The 20,904-nt window shown below is 49.6% G+C and overlaps 1 protein-coding gene across 1 annotated transcript; it reads right to left on the minus strand.

The window, feature by feature from the left end:
* Nucleotides 1-4,209: 4,209 nt before the first annotated feature.
* On the minus strand, nucleotides 4,210-20,638 carry TM9SF4 (transmembrane 9 superfamily member 4; the record flags this gene model as incomplete). Its single annotated transcript, XM_082293008.1, has 18 exons — nucleotides 4,210-6,423; nucleotides 6,743-6,832; nucleotides 7,344-7,463; nucleotides 8,006-8,069; nucleotides 8,409-8,584; nucleotides 8,759-8,842; nucleotides 9,174-9,249; nucleotides 9,341-9,422; nucleotides 9,933-10,065; nucleotides 10,473-10,543; nucleotides 10,966-11,077; nucleotides 11,190-11,308; nucleotides 12,116-12,239; nucleotides 12,637-12,766; nucleotides 12,846-13,014; nucleotides 13,380-13,479; nucleotides 14,948-15,061; nucleotides 20,549-20,638. The coding sequence occupies 18 exons, from the start codon at nucleotides 20,636-20,638 to the stop codon at nucleotides 6,274-6,276; spliced, it is 2,004 nt and encodes a 667-aa protein (XP_082149134.1). The 3' UTR covers nucleotides 4,210-6,273.
* Between the last annotated feature and the right edge of the window lie 266 nt (nucleotides 20,639-20,904).

The following is a 20,904-nucleotide window of genomic DNA, read 5'->3' on the forward strand; positions in this document are numbered from 1 at the left end:
TATAAACCCAGAGACCTCCAGTCAGCAAAAGGACAGGACATGATCTTGCCAGCCCTTATAAATCAGACCCTGGATTCTCAGAAAGCCAGGGACTTAATGTCCCCATAGAAATAAGAACTAACAAATAGCCAAGCCAAGCCACTCCCTGGCAGCAGAGGGTTAACTCTTGCCCATCCTTCCAGGCTTAGATTGCCAGAACCCTGTGAAAGGCTGAAGATCATTTTTCCCCTGGGATTACAGCTCACTCCAAATCCATTTGCAGGAAGGAACAACATGTTACCTTGCATTTGCTTCCACTGAATTTCATGACAGAATACCCACACACCACATTGTGACAGGTCCCATCCTCTGTCTCACAGCGTTGCGGCTCTTTAGCCTCAGTGTTGAAAAACGGTGTCACTTCAACTGGAATCCTTTTTTCGCCTCCGGTAGATTGATGATTTCAGTACTTTTGTTGAGCTCAGCTCTTTGTTCTTTAATTCCTTCCTTGCTGACAGGTGAATAGCAGCTGCTGGGAAGATTTCCTGCAGTTCACTGAAAAAAAATCCCCTTTTCCTTTCTCTACCATTGCACCACCTTTGCTCTCTGGACAGAACAACACCACAGAGGCATTTTCTGCTGCCTGCAATTAAAATTTCCACAAATCTTCAAAGCTGTGCTTCCCATCACCCTACCTTCTTGCTTATCCTCTAATCCCAGTTAGTCAGGCTGACTGAATTCTCCCTCAGGTGCCTATTTTTAGTTAATTGCCTGCCCAAGCCCTGGAGCTATTCTGCCACTGAACAGTGAAGTGGATGAATGGCTCAAACAGAACCACTTCAAGTTTCCATCCTCACCCAAAATTTGTGTCTTTTCCATAACTTATTTCTTGTCTTTTTCCCGGTTCCCAGAGATGGGAGTTGCTATCTGAAGCTCTGATTCCCATCCTGGCCGACCCCTGTGTGGTAGGAGAAGGTGGTTTGGTTTAGCCTGGTCTGCTGGATCTGGGAAGCCCAGGTTCTTTTCACCCCGGTCCCCAGCTCTGGCACCTCTCACCCTTTCCATGCCTGTTTACCTGTAGTGCCACAGCCATACTGAGCCTCTCTTGGAAAGCAGGTGGAAGCTGCCAGGGAGATGCCATTCCCACTGATCCAGCTGCCTTACAGGACCACTGTTCCTATTCCCCACCACCTCTCAGGTTCTGTTATCCCTGCTGCACAATCCAGGCACACTCACATTAGGCACACCTCTAGCTATTCCCAGTGATGGACTTACTTCCTTCTAGTGACTAACTGGGATCCTCTAGGAATCCTACATGTTTCAGCTATTCTTGTGGCTGCAGGTAAGGAGTTTTCTCCCAGAGTACAGTCTGCAATCTCTGCCTGGAGCCAGCTCTCATCTTCCCACAGGCCAAACACCACTAAATGCTTCAGACTGGCATGCAAACAGGTGGAGCAAAAATAGAACTGGTGATACAGAAATGAGACCAGAAAACAGATCACATTCTGCTTCTCACAAATCCACACCAGGAGATGAGCTTGGCTTTCCTGTTCAAAGTACATTTTATTTCCATGTGCACAGGTGGGCTGCAGGAGGAGCCTGAAGCACCTTCCTTGCTCCTGTGGTTGAAGCCAGGTCTGCGTGGTCCTTTCCACCAATGCCTAAATACCAGCATCGAAATAAGAGCATACATGACACAGAGGGAGCTTGTATCAGATCACAGTGACAAGGAAAGTTAAAAGCATTGCAAAAGATAACCAGGGAATTTGGAATTAATTTTATTACTATAAATAGGTCAGCTCTTCAGTCGGGGGAAGAATCCTCAACATTGAAGTGTCTCGTTAAAAAGCAACCATCCCTCACTTCCACAGCTCTCTTTACCTTCAGTCTCACCCTCTGTTCACAAACTGTGTCTGTGTTTCAAACTACTGTGCAAGGGGATAACCAGCTCTAGCATGGAATGTACTGAGTGGACTGGGGACAGCTCCAAGGCCTGCAGGACAGGGACAGCCTCCAGCACCTGGCACAGGCCAGGCCGGCTGAGTGTCCAGGTGAACAGGCCAGGGACCTGCCTGCAGCCCTTCTCCCTCTGTAGTCAGTGTCTTGCACCTGAAGGTAACAACACATGAGCTGTGCTCACAGCCCTCAGCAGCACAAGCCACTTCAGGGTGCCACACACGGGTGCAGGAGCCTGCACACTCCAGCTTCTGCTAGAAACCTCTCTGGAGTTTGAGTTCTCCTCACCCTACTGAGTGCCTCAGCCTTGATGCTTTGTGGAGCTTTCCTACTTTAGTGATTCCTGATATCTAGGAGCAATTTTTAGAAAGATTGTTTTGTAACATTTGAACCAGTGTTTTCCTTAAACAAGGATATTGAAGAACACAGAGCTGTCTGCTGATGTACTCTTGAGACCTGGGTGGGTACAAGAAGGACAAAAAGGAACCTGTGGAACCCCTGGGGAGCAGCCAAACTGAAACTGCTGCTGGAAGAAAAGCTAGCAAGTGGCCTTTGCAGGCACAAGTCTTGCCTCTCCCAGAACTCTCTCCCAGCACAAGCTCTGCCATCTCCCACAGGAGCCAGTAAACATTCCATTGGGAGGTGAAGGGTTTGGGATTAGCCATGGGAGGGGGTGGGAAAGCCACAGTGTCCCTCCCTGGGGCTGCCATTCATGCTGTCCCTTCTTGCACTGGTTCTGGACAGGCCCTGTGCCTGACCTCCCTGCCTGCAGCTACAGCTGCCAAAGCCAGAAACTTTCCATTGTTAAAGCTCAACTGGTTTTCTAAAAACAAACTTTCTAGCACTTTTATACAGAGTGAATAACCTCTTTTAATGGAGTATTTTAAGGGCTGTAAACAAGGTTTTTAAATTGTAATTAAGTGCCATTAGGAAATGTATGGTTCATCACTAAAATTAGCTCTTGCAAAATGAAGTTCAAATTGAAAGCATCTTTTATAATGAAGTTGTTTATTAAAAGCATTTGGATGATCTACCCCGGGTGTCTTCATGGGGGGGAGGTTGGGAGTTTTGGTTGGATTAAGACAAGATAGAAGCATAAGGCAGGTCAAAGACAAGTTCCCTACATGAAGTCACTGAGGTTTTTAAATTTCTTCCAAGCAAAGAATTAGACCCACAAGAAAAAGACCCAGCACCCCATAGGGGAGGCAGCCACAGCAGACACCATTATCCCCTGTCAAGGAGAATAATGTTTGTTGGACAGAAAGTTCTGGTCACTTGGTTTCGCTAAAATTTCCAGCTCATGTGGCAGCATTTCTGACAATTCCACTCCCCCCTCCCAAATAACCCCAACATCCTCTGCTCCCCACAGGCAGGAGAACCAGGACCAAACCTCAGCTTTAAGCTACAACTGGCTGCAGGCACCAGCAGCATTTGAAGATAAAACAGGGCAAAGCACACGGTACCCTCTTGGGATTCTCCTTCAGAACATGGATTAAAAGCTGACAGCCATGATCAGTGTTAGGTGCTTGTCTAAGAATGATCTAGTTTTCAGTTCTAGTTTTCATTCCTAATTCAGCCACCATTAAAACGTGCCCTTTCCTCAGCAGCTTTCCCCTGGAGCTGAGGGCTGTGGCAGGACATGAATACACTTATCTGCCAAAAATGAGAAATAAGTTCAGCATGGATTGTCCTGGTGGTGGAGCTGAAGCTTCCTTTGCCTTTTTAAACAGAGAAGGGATTATTCTGATGATTTCTGAGTTTTGATTCAAGCATTTGCCAGCTCTGGTCTCACTCACAGACACTCAGCAGCCCCCAACACTGGACCCCGTTGCCTGGGGGAATCACATCCATTGCTCTGCTGGGCAAACCCTCTCAGGAAAGGGGAATTCACTTTCCCTCCCTCAGGCAGCATTCCAGCAGATGCTCACTGATCTCCTGCCACTCACCCACCAGCAGAAACACAAGCTCTGGGAAGCCATGGAGCTGGAAGCCAACGCTGAGGGCTCAGCTTCCGCAGCAGCAGCGTTGCTCCAACTCTCGCTCGGAGGAAGGAATGGCAGCTCCCTTCGGAGGTGTCTTCTCCCCTCTGCTGCTCTATAGCACCGTGTATCTGCCCAACACTGCCATCCAACTGTTCTGCTGCTCTGCCCATCAGTGCCACACGTCAAACAACGTATCACACAAGAGACAAGTTGCTCAAGTGATCTTACCCAGCAGCACAGCATCAGCAGATCCAAATGCCTCAACTGGTGGCATAATTATAATATATGGCAGCATTCAGGGCATGGCACACTGGGAGAAACTTACGTTTATCAGGAGAAAAACACTACAAAGAAAACCAGAGTATTCCAAGCTCTGCTTCTGGCTGAAGCCACACATCACAGACCACATGGGTGTCACACAGGCCAAGTGTTAGAAAAAGAAATTCTCCAGAAGTGGCTTAGGAGAACCCAAGAGAGCAGAATGACAGGACAATGGCAGATTTATTTACAATAGGACACAAAGAATACATACATTAATTAAAAATTACAAAGAATACAGAGAAAACACTTCAGGGAAGGGAGAGAAATCAATGCTGGCTGAGCCTCTCCACTGGGGTAGGGCAGAAGGAAAACAGAAGAAAAAAAATCAACGAAAATCTCAGAGAGGGACCTCAAATCAGAACTGACACAGGACTCCACAGCACAGTTGGCTCAGACATCCCCTGCTCCCTTTTTCCATCCATGATTCCTGGCTGATTAGAATTTGGCATGATGGGCAGGGCCGACAGAAAGGGACACAGGCCCTTGCATGGACCTGGTGGAAACTTACGGCAATTAGGGTTAAAAAAGGCCCCAAAGCCCTTCCTGGGAGCAGGGAGGGCTTTGGACAGTTTTGGGTTGGAATGATGTGACCTGTGGCAGCTGGCCATTGGAAGACCTTACTCCAAGAAAAAATTTCATAAATCTCACTAAAAAAACCTCTTCTTTGTAGTCCTGGCTGAATCCAGTGAGTCTGCGGATGGAGGGAGCCTTCACTGCAATGCGGAACCTTTTTACTAATAAACATCACTGAAGTGACCCAAATAAAAAAAACCACCACAACCCAACTTCAACCTCTTTTAAAAAGAGTTTCCCACGGGCAGAATCAGGCATCAAGCCATGGGAAAAGAAGAGCCTGTGTCAGCTATCCTGGAGAGCTTGGACTGTTTTTTGTGAAGAACAAAATACAGCTTTGGGGTGTACACTTTTCCTGTTCCCTGGAGGTAGAGAATTTCAGAGGAGCAGAGAGCAGCAAGGGCAGCCAGAGCACAGGGCCGGTGGCGAGAGAGCCCCGCTCCCAGCCATGGGACAGCTCACGGGGCCACCTGCCTGTGCCAGCCCCTTCAGCTTGGCCTGCACAGCCCTTGGGCAGCTCGGGCCCAACACTGCCTCAGATTACTTGGCACTAAGGCCACGGCACCGCAGCCATCTCCCACAGGCTCTGCAGGATCCCAGTGGCATTCCCAGGAAGGAGCCTGTCCCGTTTCCTCACTCATCCAGAGCAGAGCTATTGACAGAACAAACCCTTGTAGTTACCTCGCGCATCCTTCCAGTCCTGCATTGCAGCACAACCATGTCACTTCCACCAGCACATCGTGTCCTGCCTTCTGAAGGAGAGGCAATCCCACCCTCCTGCAGCGGCCTGTGCTGTCCGAGGCTGGAGGGAGGGAGAAGCGATGCCAAAGGTTGCAGTTCTCAAGCTCTCTCAGGGTGAAATTGCACTTCCCAGGCTCTGAATGGCACCTCCAGCAAATTGTAAACAAGCCGAAGCCGGGACTTCGGTGATCAGAGTGCGCCGGACTCCCGCTGGGTGAGCCTTTAGGCTCCGGTTATTCTGCCATAGTCAAGCTCCCTCTTCTGTGCAGACACGAAGGCAGGAGAAAAACCCAGTCTGATACTTGTCTGAAGAGTCTCCCTGAATCCTAGAGCACCCCAGGGGCTGGAAGAAAACGTTTTCACAAGTGTTTCCACTGCTGTCTCAAATCCGTTCATCATCAACATAAAAAAAAGGATGGATTAGCAAAAAGGGGGTTTACTTATACAGAGGGATATTTCTCTGCTAAAAAACTCCCTCAAATATGGAACAGGATAATAAAATGTAAGGTATCTACAGACCCCTTTTCCCCGCAGAAGTAGCCCAGAATCCATGTACACTGTGCCAAAGTTACATTCCAAATTGAGGAGTTAATTATTTCTCTTGTGACTCTCCCACTGGATTTTTGTTTCCTTTAAAAAGAGCTGGGAGAAGATGTCCCTGTCCCTCCCGGGAGGACACATGTTCAGAGGTGTCTGATTCCTGCTGGGGGGGATTCCAGCTTCAGTCGATTTTCACGGCGGCGTAGATCTTCCGCACGAACATGTAGGCCGCGTAGAAGCCGATGGTGCCCGTCAGGAGCCAGAAGGACAGGACCATGAGGGCAGTGTAGCCAAAGTACAGTAAGGAGGGAATGAACTCAACAATATCCAGCTGAAACAGAAGAGGAGGAAAAAAAAAATCAGCAAAATAATGCACAGAGACAACAAACCAACCAGCGCCCTCTGCAAGGGGAGCTCTGGCAAAGGGAGGAAAACTTTCATTTTTGTCCAGCTGAAGGGAGATCCTGTTTGAGGTGGGGTCAGGGAATTCTGCTCTGCACAAGTCCTACACCCTCCTCTCCTGTCTGGAAGAGCTGTCAGCACTGCTGTGGGCTGGCATGGGCAGACTGGGACTCAGCAAGCCCACCATTTCCTTTCCTAAATCCCACAGTCACCCCCAAAAACATGGCACTTTCACCCAGGAGGAATACCTTGTTCACAAAGTAGAAGACAGCGTAGATCAGCACGTAGAAGGCAGATCCTCCGGACACCAGGAAGGTCCTCCACCACCAGCGGTAATCCTGACAGGATAAAGAGCCTCATTATCCCCTGGAGCACTGCCTCAGGGAAGCTGTGACCATTCCAGGACAGGGAGAACACCACCCACCATCTTCCTTCAAATGAAATCCACAATTTGGGGCGGGGGGACTTTTTTGCCACAGAAGTGTTTCCAAACCAAGAGATGCGAAGCTGACAGTGAAGCAAAGGCAGGTCAGGCTCAAAGCACACTGCCGACAGACATGGCTCACCTCTGGCCCTGCATTTTCTTTTGTATGTGGATGAAATGGAACAGTTTGGGAACAGCTCAAAACACCCTGTGCCCAGCAGAATTCCTGGTATGAAACCACAGTTCCCAGCCTGATAGATAATCAAAGAGCTTTAATTCCCTTTTGAGTGAAGAGACGCTGGGGACAATCACACCCGTGAAGCTGGGCCACACTAATCTTCACTGAGCAGCAGCAATAACGTGACCTGTGCTTTCCCAGGAGCAAGTACCCTGAGCTACCCAAACTACAAACATGGAAGTCTCACCTCAGCACAGAGCTGGAAATACACCATGACAATGCTGATCTGGGAACAGGATACCACCAGAATTATAAACACCAGGAAGAGGAAGCCAAAAAGGTAATAGAACTGGTTCTCCCAGATTGCCTGAAACAAACACACAGCAGGAATTTGTTTCTGTGCTACTGTGATCAATCACTGAACATGGGACTAACTTCTGGCAGCCAGCCAGGGGAAAATAATGAGCCCCTCAGCCCCATGTAGATGAAACCACCAATCTAATGCATTTCACAGTGTCACTTCAGAGGATTCAGGCTGCAAAAAGGTGCACAAGGACAGCTCTCAGGTAGCTTGTTCATTCCCCTGCATCTCCCAAGCAATGGAACAGCAAATTCTTCCCCATCCATACAAAGTGAAAAATGGGCAGCAGCTGGAACAGTGACTGTCTCAAGACCAGGATCCCTCCTGGATGTCATGTTACAGTAAATTTCATCTTTACCACAATCCTTCAAACCACCAGGAGAGTCCCATAGCTCTCTCTGGAAACTACCAAATGGCCTGGAAGAAACCAGCTATCCCCTTTTAGAGAGTACAGGAATAGGAGACTGCTCCAGTGGCAGCCCCCTCCCTTTCAAAAGCTTTGGCATGAAAGGAATCCTATTGAGGAGGAAAGTGGATTAAATGCTTACACTGAAAATGAAGAACAGTTCGATGAACATGGCTCCGAAAGGCAGGATACCAGCCATGAGGATCCTACAGAGCAGAAAGAAAAACCATAAGCAGCACAATATAACTGTCTGGACATTAAAAATTCCTTGTTAAAGGAATTAAAACCACACAGAACATTCCAAACAAAGGCTCTGCATTTCCAGATTACTAAATTCACAGGCAATGACACAGCTCCTCCCACTGCTGAGCACATACCACAGCTACAAGTACCCCTCATACCACATCCAAATTATCAGTGTTGTCTCAAGGAACCCCATCTGCCATCTGTTCACGTTCAGAGAGCAGCAGGTGACATTCAGCAACCCAAGGGGACTGAGGGGAGGGGGTTTAACTCACCATATTTCCCAGACACTCATCACTCACCCCACAAATTTGTTCATATACCACCTCTGCTCCGGGATCTGCCTGGGAATCTGATTTGTCCGTACAGGATTGTCATACGGCTGCTTGCGAAATCCAAAGTAGTAACCCAGGTAGACCAAGGGCAAGGAGATCCCAAACCACATGCAGAGCAAGGCCACCATGGTAGGGAAAGGCACCTGGAATCACATCAAGAGCCACAGAAGTGAGGCTGACAGCTCACCTGCCCTGGGGACTGATGACATCGGCTAAGCCAGTCACCCACTTGGAAAGGTCTGGGAAGCCAAGTGAGTCCCTATCAGCTCAGTGACCCCCTCCGACCCAGAAGGCCCCAGACTGAAGGTGGCACCTACCGCACCAGAGGAGTGTTTCCCCCAGATGAAGCAGTTGAGGACAAAGCAGATGCCGAAGACGACGCCCGGGTACAGAGTTGCTGTCTGCAAGAGGAACCACTGCATAAGAGAAAGCACCTGACTCATCAGCCAGATGTTCCTCTGGAAGGAGTCCATCTCTGGGACAAGACACATGTGGAGGAAGTGTCCCTTCTGCTACAGAAGAAGGACACAGAGGTGGAGAGGATCTTGGACAATCCTCTTTGCTCTAGTACATGCTCGGATGGTGCCTTTTCTGTACAGCTACAAGGACTCAACCCACAGCATATGTGCAGCACAGCCAGACTGTGTCCAGCTACCACAAACACCTGGAGCTTATCCATAGATCTTGCCATCAGCAAACCTGGATAAGCAGCACAGAACATCCAAGACTCACACAAAAAGCTCCCTTCTTCCATCGATGGCCTTTCAGAGTCCGGTATAAGCGGCCAGCAAAGAATCCACCAAAAACCCTGGACAGAAACAAGCCAAGACAACGAAAATGAGCTGTTGTTCCTGGGGAGAGGCTGGACAGCCCGGGGGGGAAGCCGTGGAGGCACCTACCCCATGAACATGAAGAGGAAGCAGGCAGTTGTCATCAGCGCGCCCCGGCTCGAAGGCGACAGCATCCCCAGCATAGCAACAACTGCAGAGGGAAACAGGACAAGGAACAGCAGCTCTGAGAAACATGTGCTGCAGCAGCTGGAGGACAGGGGCCTGTCCCATCTGCAGCCCACAGCTGCCTGAAATCTCTGCACAGGCCTGATTTCCTTCACAGCATAACGCATCCACAGCCTCCAGCACCGGCCAGAGAGGAAGGCACAGCTTTGATCCCAGCTACAGACCATGCTTCAGCCTCAGCTTCCCCAGGGATGGAAGCAGGTAGGTGCAACTCAGCAGGCAAGGCACACCTGGGCAAAAATCTCCCAGCCCACTATCAGCCAGGGCTCACAGCTTGGCAAAGGATATATGATCACGCAAAGCTGCCTTCAGCTGGGCAATGTCATCCAGCAGCTCTGCAATGCCGAGCCCAGGCCGATGGCAACAGGAAGCAGCTTCATGGGCCTCACTCCAGCTAAGGTGAGCACAGGGTGAAGTCAAACTTCCTTGAGCATCATTTGTGTTACAGCCACCCTGTACAACATGTGCCACTTACAGATGACAATCAGGATCATACAGAACAGCTGAATTCCAGAACCCAGGAGAGAGCTGAGGATCATAGGGTACTGTGGAGGCCTGAAGACATCTCCATGCACAAGTTTCCAACCAGATTCCTCCATGGTATCTTCCTATAGCAACAACAGAAAAAGGAGGTTATTTAGATGTGATATGCCAGTAGAAATTAAGGTCTTACCACAGCCAGCCTAAGAGGTTTTCTACTGAATTTTACCACTCTAGCCAAGAAACTTCTTTTCTCTTGGGCTAAAAACAGCTGAAACCTGAATTGTCAGCACCAGGGTGCACATTTACAGAGCTGTCTGCAGTCACTGCTTAGGTCTGAAGACATCTGAACAGGTATGTGATTGCACAGACAGAAGAAGGTGAGTGACAGCACAACAGAACTGCCCCTCCCATGGCCAGGGCTCAAAGCAAAACAGGTGAAAGGGAAGAGACAATACACCCAAGTCTGCACACTAGATCCCTCCTGGTCTGTGCTTCCCTCCCTCTAATCCCAGCCCCTGGGACAAACACATACAATGTCATCTTCCTTGTTGTAGTTGGCAATGTCCTTGCGCAGAGTCCGGATGATGATCATGCTGAGAATCCCTGAAAACAAGCACAACCTGGGTTCAGCTCAGAGGCTGCTACACGGCTGTGCTGCTCTCACGCTGTGCAACTACATGGCTCCCACCAACACACTGCTCTGGCTGGGAGAAGAGGCCTTGAGTCATCAGCAAAGACAGAAACAAAACCCCAAGGGTAGGGAAGGCACTATTCCAGCAGAAATGGGGCATTGTGGCTTTCTTGTGGGTTTTTTTACTCCCTCAATGACCCCAGCAGGAAAAAGGCTGGTAGCTGCCTGACCCTACGGGACACTGCTTGAACTGGGAGGCTTTAAACTGTTTTCCTGCCCCTTCTGACCAGGTTCAGATGGGGCCACATCCTCCTCAAGCCACCTGCAGCTAAGGCTTAAAGAAAATTCCCTGCAGATAATGGTAAAGCCTTCCTCTTCCCACACATCCACTCACCTGAAAGGAAAAAGACGACCACAACTGAGTTAATGATAGAAAACCAGTGGATCTGCACATCACTCATGGTCAGGTACGTGTCCCAGCGGGAAGCCCACTTAATGTCACTTTCCTAAAAGAACAGGAGAGTTCTTCTCACACCAGCACATTCCCAATGTCCTCCACAACTCCAGTGACAGACACTCGGAGCATCACTGCCAGCCAGCTCCCCAGTACTGCCTCACCTCCCAGTGCACAGAGTAGGTGAAGAGCAACTGGTTCTCTTTAGTAGGATCTATTTCCTGAGGGGCAGAGCCCGTGGCTTCGGGCAGGGTGCACATGCTCTTCTCATCAGCCTTCAAGTCTGTAAGAGAAAGCATGGCACAGGGTCAGCCCTTCCCTCAGGCACCACCTCTCCCACGGAGCATCACGCTGAGGGCATCAGGCTGCAGTAATTCCAGGTGGGAAAGCACTCGCTCACCCGCTCTGCAGTTTGCAAAACTATTCTCCTGACCAGCAGTGGAGCACCATTAACAAACTTTCAGGAAAGCTATGCACAGGGCTCTCCTAAATGGGAAGGATAAAAGCCAGAGGTTCTGAAGCCAAGGATCTAGACCATGAACAAATCCTCCATTCCACATGATATGGTGAGAAACAAGATCTCTGCAGCAGTGCCTGCTCTGCCAGAGGAGAACTGCATGAGGTGATGCACACCATGAGCAACTGCCCTTCTAGACACCCTTTTCCACTGGGCTCACTGAGGTAGGAGTGCTTTCCCCATACCATTATTTTTAAATTTCAATCCCCCAGAACAGTTCCAAACATCCTGTGTGTCCCTGGACTAGCACACAGTGTCCCAGTCAGGGAGATCTGCACCACAACAACAGCTAGAATGCCAGACATGCCTCATACCAGATGACACAGTGCAAAAAAAATCCAACCCCAAAACCTCAAAGTCAGATCTTTTTACAGGAATTGATTTTCCATGGATTGCAATTCATGGATATGTCTCTACTGTTGGTACTTCCTTAATAACAAAGCGGTTTATTATTCTTATAATTTAGACTCATTTCTGTGCCCTGTGAAGCAACAACTGGCACCCTGATACATCAGTGGCATCTGACTTTTGTCCCTACAGGAGATTCTTCCCCCTTCCTCAGGAGTCTCTTACCTTCTAGTTTAATGCTTTGGGGAATCACCTCAAAGCGCACCACCCTGTAGGTGTGCTCCTGGCTCTCTTCCACATCCTCTCTGTGGTAGTAAAGGATGAAGGAGAGGTGGTTGTGCAGGTAGAACTGAAACAGTGACATAAAATAAAACATCAGCACCCCATGGGACACAGTGGCAAAGCTGAGAAGCAACAACTGCAGAAAACAGCTTCAGTGAGGGAAAACTAAAGACTCCAACACCAGAGATCAGCCAGCCTTGGGGGCACAGTGCCTTTGCTCTGCTGAGGGGAAACCACTGCATGAGCCTGTCCAAAGTTACACAGTGAATAAAAGCAAAGACTCCTGGCTATTGTACCAGCAGTCCAGCACCCACCCTCTTCTTCCCACTAGAGACCCCTCTCTCATATTTCCACTGTTTATAAAACCTTTTGGTTGCATTCCCAGTTCTGATACTCTCTGGCAGACCTCTAACAGACACCCAGATCTCCTCCAGGCACCCTCACACAGCAGCTCAATTCTCTACCTTGTTACCGTCCATAAACCCAAGCCTATATCCGTGCTCGAACTGCACATCCTTCTCCTTCTTCTTCTCCTCTTCCTCACGATTGGAATAAAACTCCAGCCGTGTTGCCACAGGGAGGTTATCAGCAATGCTGAAAACACAGATTTCAGATCAAATTTGTCCACAGCACCAAATTCCCCCGACACAAACCCATGCTCAAGGTGACTCACAGGTGGACGTAGTAATCCTCCCTGATGCGCTCGGCAATGAGCTTGCTCTGCTCCACGGTCAGGGTGACTGGCTTGTTGGGAAAGTTGCACAGAACTTCACATTTCTTCTCCACATTCATGGAAACCTGGAAAGGTGTATTTACAATTCGGTCCCCTCGAAGAACCTCACCTGGAAAACAGGAAAATACGGGCAGGGTTGGAGACTGCCAGGCTTCCTGCTGCTGATCCTGCTGCCAGGCACTGTGCAGCTGGAGGGACCACAGCAGGTCTCCTTTGCTACCCCAGGTGCAAGGATAAGACCACAGGACAGTTTAGCTTCTTTGCTGGAAGTATCAAGCACTGCTTATGAAGCAGGTTAACACGCTCTCCTTCAGAACAAGCACTTCCTCTGTCCAACACACAGACGCTGCCGTTTGCAGACAGCCAGCACGCAGTGAATCAGAGGAAGCAGGTTCTCACAGCTCAGCAGAAGTGACACTTGAAATTGCTTTTGCCCCTGTAAACACCCCCCCATACTGTCCGACAGGTACACACCGAGGTTCTCAGCCTTGTATGTGATCTTGCTGGGCTGGCAGAAGGGCAGTGAGTAGTACTCGTATGGCAGCTGGGTCCGGGAGCTCGTCAGCTTCACAGCCTGCAGGAAGAACGGAAGGATTATCCCCAGGAAAGAACCCCAGATAATTTCCTGTCCACTCAGCACCATCCAGAAGTTGATGCTTACTTCAAGACACCTTTCATAAAGCTCACTTCCAGAAGATACTACTACTACTACTATTAAAAATAGTAACAGAGACAGATGTTCCTGAGAGACTTCCAGCAGCAATTCATTCACAGAGAAACACTCAGAGAACAAAGCATGGTGGTTTCACAAATTTATGTCTCAGTGGAGTCCTAAGAAACAACAAAGAGCTCAAAAGAGATTCAGGAGTCACATTTCATACAAGATTTCCTCAAACAAAAATTCATATCCCACTGGACCTAGAGGTCTGGCCTCCAGAGCCATGAAGAGTTCAGCAATTTTAATCTCTGCAAGGAAAGCCAGAGAGCCATCAGTCTGGGAAGACAAGGTGACCAACCACAAACATTCCTGGAGAGTTTCCACAAATCACAGGGTACAAGGGAAGTGCAGAGACACACCACAACAGCCAAGGCCACAGTTTTTCAGTTGCTCTGAAAAACAGAAGTGTTTTGTAACACAGCCAAGCTTGTTTATTGGAAGAGTGCTGGCAAATACACTGACTTGCCTAAGCACTTGAGGAAGCATTTGGCTCCTGAAATCCCTTTGAGAACAGCCATTCCAAAACCGTCTTCTTCTGGGAAGCTTACTGTAGCCACAGGCAAGTCTCATTTGCTTAAAAATAGCCTACGTCTGGCAGCCTGTGGCCAAAGAGAAAACTGTACTGTGCTTCACTTGGGAGCAGCCAACCTCAGCAGCCTCGAGGGTGCTGGATTTGCTGAGACAGAGGTCACAGCTTTAGAAAAAAATAAATGAAATGGGCTATAAATCACTGATGTCTGAAAGCAAAGCCTGGCTTCCTCATGGATAGGTGCAGCAGCTCTTCATTGAGTACCAACAACGCTGCACAGGAACAGCTCCCAGCAAGGCCGGGCTGAAAGATCTGCAAGGCTCGAGGACAAACACCTCCACTTGGGAAGAGCTTCTTGTGGATTTCCCTGGAGACACAGCTTGAGCAAACTGGGTATTGAGAAGGTCTGACTCAGACCTTATTCCACCATTCACTTTCCACCCAAAGGCACACTCTGTGTAAGCACTTTTAGAGTCAGTATAATGCTGGAGAAATTAAATTCACTTCAAAGCCACAGTGAGAAAGGGACCTTTTCCCCAAACAGAGCAACATCTTGAGGGCTTTGGTGCGACTGCTGAAGGAATTTGGTAGAAGAGATCAGGGGCAAGAAAAGGAATCACACGGGGACCCAAATGTTGTGAAACAGAGGAAATATCTGAACACAAAATTTCAGCAACAGGATCCCCAAATTTAACTTTCCAGCCCCTCTTAGCTGCTATGATATAAAAAAAGAAAAAACCCAAAAGACTAAAAACCCCCAAACCAGACAGACTAACACCACTGAGTTCATCCTACCTTTATTTCTACAGGATCATTGCGGTGGAAGTTGATAGGAGCCACCCCAGGTACATAGAACGAGTTTGTGCTGTGTAGCAACAACAGCAAGCCCAGCACATATCTCAGCCTTTCCTGCAAAAAGGAGAAGAAACAGTAAAACACAACAGAAACACTGGAACAACATTAGAGATGGGCAACAACATGGGAAATGCTCATCCCAGACATTAGAAAGGCTAGGCAGTCAGGTGATTAAACAGAAATTAAATTCACAAAAGCTGTTCTTAGCTTTGTTTTGTGACCCTTGATGCCTTGAGAGGCCTCCTAGAAACAGAGACTAGACAGGAGTAAGGGAATAAAAGTAGGTATTTCTTTGAAAGGCCTTCAAAGGTACCCCCTGGGGCCAGGGGCTATTGCCAAGATGGACCCCAAGATGGACAACAGGTCACGAGTTCTTCATCCTTTTATAGGTTTGGTTCATTTGCATAGCAGGGTTAATTCTCCAATTAAAGCTTCAGTTTTCTGCACAGCTTACACCCCCTTCCCCTTAGCAGCTCTTTGGTTTATACTTTTGGCCTAGGACAGTCTTGGTGTCCTTGGAAAGCAGGCCCAGAGAGGCTCTGTTACGTGTACCTAGCATGAGAGAGCAGAAATTAACAGACTACAAGAAACTTCAGAATCACACACCAAGCAGTACAGAATTTGAAAAATATAAAGGTTAAAACCTAAGGCATCACCCTCATCAAGTCACTTTCCACTCTGGGTGTCTCTGCCTCTTCATCTGTAATTAGGAAAACTTTGGCTTTGCCCAACCACAAGAAAAATGCAATTTTTATTTGCACCATGGGGCATTGAGCAGGCCATCACTTTACTTTTCTGCTCCCCCTGATGTGAGCTCCCTGTGTTAGCAAACTCCAGGGGTTAGTAGAGAAGAGGGCTGTAGCCCTGGCACTGGATGTGTGCCAGCTCTGCACGGCAGCAGTTACCCTGGAGCTGATTACAGATGGATGCTCACAGGCCACTACCTGCAGAAGAGTAGTTATTGTGGGGTCAGGTGTGACACCAGCGACTGCACCCAAAGGGACAGTCACATCACCACTCCCTCCTGCTCCACTCTGCTTTCCTCACCCCTCCAGGCCACAACACAGCTCAGTAACATGGCAAAAACTTTCTCACCCCTTTTTTAGCGAGCACAGTGACAAGTCAAGCTGGAAGGTTCAGTCAACTCTATGAGGGCTCTAGGAGAACCCAGACCCCACAAAGCAGCAGCAAATCCTTTATTTAACACACCTTGCTGCTTCCTTAGCCCCTCCCTGTTACCTCAGGTAACCCAGCTCGAGCATGGGCAGGAAGGCTGTGAAATGAAAATCGAGCTTTAAAGAGCATTAGCCAGCAGCAACTTGCCTGCATTAGGACATCAGCTCTGGTATAATCTCACAGCATTACTAACTCCTAAACTCCCAGCACGTATGGTACCACTGGAAAACCACACAAAACCTGGGGCTTGGTTTGGGACAACTCTTGAGCTAATGCTGCAGACATAAGAAACCAAATCCCCACTGCCCCTGTGTGTCCTCAGCACAGTCAGTCAGTCTGATACAGCACCAGGGGGAACACTCCACAGGCCAGGTGTGGACAAACAGCAGCTCTATCATGGGGATCCTTCCTCAGGTTGGGGTAAAAAAAAATTTTAAATCTGTGTTTATTGCCCCCACACCCCTTCCTCTTCATCACCTTCCTTCCATCTTACTCTAAGGCAAGGAGACTATGTTTGGCCCAGACACCAGTGAGGGCCAGCCAGAGCATCCAGAATTAGTGGAATTGAGCAGGATGAAAAAAAAAAAACGGCAGAAATATCACGGGGTTGAAAGTCTAAAATGTACTTAAGATGCAAATGCTAGGCACCTACAGAAAATGTTAGTACTGAGTCATCAGATACATGTGGCTTCCAGTACCTGAAGGGAGCCTACAAGAAAAATTGAGAGAGACTATTTACAAGACCATGGGGTACAGGACAAGGAGGAATGGCTTTAAACTGACAGAGAGTAGGGTTAGATTGGATATTAGGAAGGAGTTGTTCCCTATGAGGGTGGTGAGGCCCTGGCACAGGGTGCCCAGAGAAGCTGTGGCTGCCCCATCCCTGGAAGTGTTCCAGGCCAGGTTAGATGGAGCTTGGAACAACCTGGGATAGTGGAAGGTGTCCCTTCCTATGGCAGTGGGGTGGAACAAGATGAGCTCCAAGGACCCTGCCAACCCAAACCATTCTGTGATCTTTTTTTGCTTACAAAGGGGATTTTCAGATCTATTCTAGGCACAGCCAAATACACTTGGAGCATGCATGAAGCTCCAGCTTGGAAACACTCTTGTTAAAACTGCCTGACCTTCAATACTGATCTGCCCTGAGACAACACGGAGCTTATTTTCTGTGCTACACTGAATTTTGCCTTCCCAATTTTTAAAGGGAGTGCTCAGTGACTCTCCACTGAGTAGGAAAAGGTCTTCCTGACAGGTGAAGTATTGGAAGGAATCTGCATTCTTGTCCCACACTGCACCCCAGAGCAGCCAGCAACCTGTAGCCCTTATCTCATTTGTCACCGAAGTGACAGACCTACACAATGTTACTCAAAAACCAAAACCACACCAGTGCCACCCTTGCCCCAGCGGGCTGGGAGGTGATAAGACCAGGACAGAACTTTGGCAGACACTCAGGAGACACATGAACATGCAGAAGATGAAATTTTTGATGACAATTTTGGCAGAAATTAGGCTGTCTTTGCATACAGATGATGATGACTCAGGCGGCACCAGGCAACAGGAAAGACAAGAGGGCGACTCTGTAAAGCCTTGCCAGGAAAGAACAGTTGGTAGCAAGAAATGGGGAAGCTGCTATGCAACAGGTGGGGGAGCTCTGGAAGTGAAGTATGAAGGAAATGCTCAGTGCAGGTTTTTGAGCTGGCAGAGCACAGGGAAGTTGAAGCCAGGGGCTTTTCTCATCAGGATCTTTGCTCTTGTACTGACAAATGTGCTTCATCTTCTCCAAACAAAGGCAGCAGCTTAGCAATGGCAACATGGACACCACCCAAAACATCTGTGTAACTCATGGGCCTGGCCAGGTGATCATCTCACCTGGGGGATGCCTGCAAGCTGAGTTCTCTTCTGTGCCAGGTCAGAACTTCTAGAAGGGAGCTCTGTTTTGGTTCAGTCACAGAGCCCTGGCAAGGCCCAGACTTCCAGCAAACAGGGCACACACCTTCACAGCCTTTTCCAATTATTTGTACTTCAAAATACATGCACAAAACCCCCTCAGATGACAATCTTGCATTTGAGGTGCCAGGAAATCGTGTAACGGTGCAACAAGTAACACAACAAACATGCACAACCCCAGACTGAGAAAAACCCAGCTTCAAATAGGCAAAAATAGTTCAGATTGTCTAAGCCTGATTATTTTCCTATAGGCAGACATGCAGAGAGACCCTTTCTTAGGAGAATATGATCTAAATAAAAGAAGTAACTGCAGGAGCACAATCATCTATTCCTGTCCCTCAGATCGAAAGCTCACACACAAACTCTCTCCAAGAAGGCACTTCTGGATAATTATGACCAGTCTTGGGATTTGCAGACAACCCCAGGTTTATCCCATTCAGAAACACTTATAACAACATTGCCCCTTTCTGTGAATTCACAGAAGGTGCACAAACCACACTGATGAAACAGAGGACTTGTTCACTAAGCCCCAGCGTGACCCAGCATGAAGAGGCCCTAAAACATCCAGTTATTACCACATTTGTCCTTCCCTACAGCTCGTGGTCCCTCCAGCTACCACTGCCAGAGTCTGAACTCCAAAATTTAAGGGAAAGGGGAAACAGCAGCTGTTCCCTGGGGCACTCCACAACAGCTCCAATGTGCTCCAGAGGCTCCATGGCCTGGCCATGTGCACCCAGGACGTCCCTGCCCAAGTTACTGCCAACAACTTGAAGAAACCCTCAGCAGCAATTTCAAGCATCTGAATTGGGATGTTGCTGTACCAGAGCTGCTTTAGGTCTTAGGAGTTTCACAATCCACATAGGAACTGAAGAACAGAACACAGTATTTGTTCAAAGAGAGGAAAAGGAACCAGGAAGTGACAGTGATGGATATCATGAATTGTCCCATCTCTTTTTGGCAGAGAAGGCCAATAGGGACATCAAATGGCCATAATCAAGAGCTGTTAACTTTCAAAGACAGCTTTGAAGAAAAACAGGGAGAACGACCTGTGCAGAGCCATTTGTCCAAATGGATTCACACAGCTCTCCTATTCCATTCCACTTACTGAAACTTTTTAATACGGTGACAGAAATGGAGGAAAGACATAACCCACTACTCTGTGGGAGGGGAAAAAACCAACAAAGCTCTCTCACACATGCAACCTTCATTCTGCCCTCAGGCACCGTAACAGGACAAGAACAGTGCTAATGGCACCCTGATACTTGTCCCCTTTTCCAAGGGCTCCTCTTGACAACTGTTTGGATAAGCTCATCTTTATTACATCCCTGCCCTGCTCACCCTGCACTGGAGGAGCAGGCAAGAGCCCTTCGGAAGGAGACAAGTGCTGCATTCACATTGACTTCAGAGCTTCTCTGACACCAGGAGAGCTGCTGGCAGCCTTCTCTGCCCTTCACACAACAGAGAGCCACGAGGAAATTCCCAGTAGGACCATCCCCAGCTCTCAAAGCCAGCTGAGAGCTCCCTCCTCCCTGCCTGGGGGAAAGCCAGCAGGGTATGAAGATGCTTAAAGCAAATTAAAGGAAAGTCTTGGCTCTCCCAATCCCCTCCCAGCCCCTCAGTGAGTGACCTTACAGCCCAGCCAGCGACCTTTGTATCAGCAAGCATCCTTTATCCATACCGCTACTCCTACAATGCATTGTCACAGAAATATCCTCCTAAGAAAGCAAGGAGGAAATCCGTTTTACTCCTACAAGACTTCAAGGCAGATAACAAATGTCTCAGCAACTCGTTTTCTCCTCTGTGAGGTAGCACTGATGCTCGCCTACCTTAGCAAATTCCCACCAGGAACACCTTCAGTTCTCCGACGATTCAAGGAATAATTGAATAGGAATAACAGGGATGCTGGGACGCGGGAAGGTGAAGCAGCTGCTCAAACCCGGACCCGACAATCACCACCAAACATTTGTGAAAACCACACACAGAGCAACAGCCTCTGTGCGAGGCGCCAGCACCGCTCCCCGGCTGACATCTCGGAAGGGAAGGCAAAAGGCGGTGCGGTGCTCCCTACAGCCCACACCGCTCCGAGCCCCCCGCCCGGCCCCTCCTGCCCAGCCAGCGCCGTGAGCCGCAGAAACGGAGCCAATTTTGCTGCCGACGGAGCGCGGGGCAGGCGGGACAGGAACCCACTCGGCTCCGTTTGGCCCCTAGGCACCGAGCGGCGGCCCGACCTCTGCCCTCCACTGGTGACACCGCCAGGAGACGCGGGACCGGGGAGCCTCCCCCGGCCAGGGGCCGGGCCCGCATCCCTCCCAGCGCGACCGAAGCCCCCGCACTGAGCCCCGCGCCGGGGCCGCCACCGGGCCGGGCCGAGGGGCAGCGGGCGGGACGCGGGGCCGGGCCGGGCCCCGCCGCACTCACCATCGCCGCCGACGCCGCCATCTTGGATCCACGTGTCGGCGCTGACGTTGCCGGAAGCGGCGCGCGGTTGGCTGCGGGGCCGATCGCCATGGCGACAGCGGCGGCCGGGCAGGACGCCGCCGGGCGGCCGCGCTCCGCGCTGCCGGGGCCGGGCCCAGCTTAGCCCCGGATCAGCCCAGCCCTTCTGCCGGGCGCGGTGAGGCGGGGGTCTCCGCTCCGATCCCCAGCGGCCCCGCGAAGCCGGCCGGGGAAGGGGCGGTCCGCGCCGCCATCTTTGCTGAGGGCAGCGGCCTTGGCATGGAGGGCGGGCACGACGCCGCGGCCGCCATGTTTGATGAGGGCGCTGAGGCGGTGGG

Source organism: Coloeus monedula (genome assembly GCF_965178545.1).
Source record: "Coloeus monedula genome assembly, chromosome: 17".
NCBI classification, from domain to species: Eukaryota; Metazoa; Chordata; class Aves; order Passeriformes; family Corvidae; genus Coloeus; species Coloeus monedula.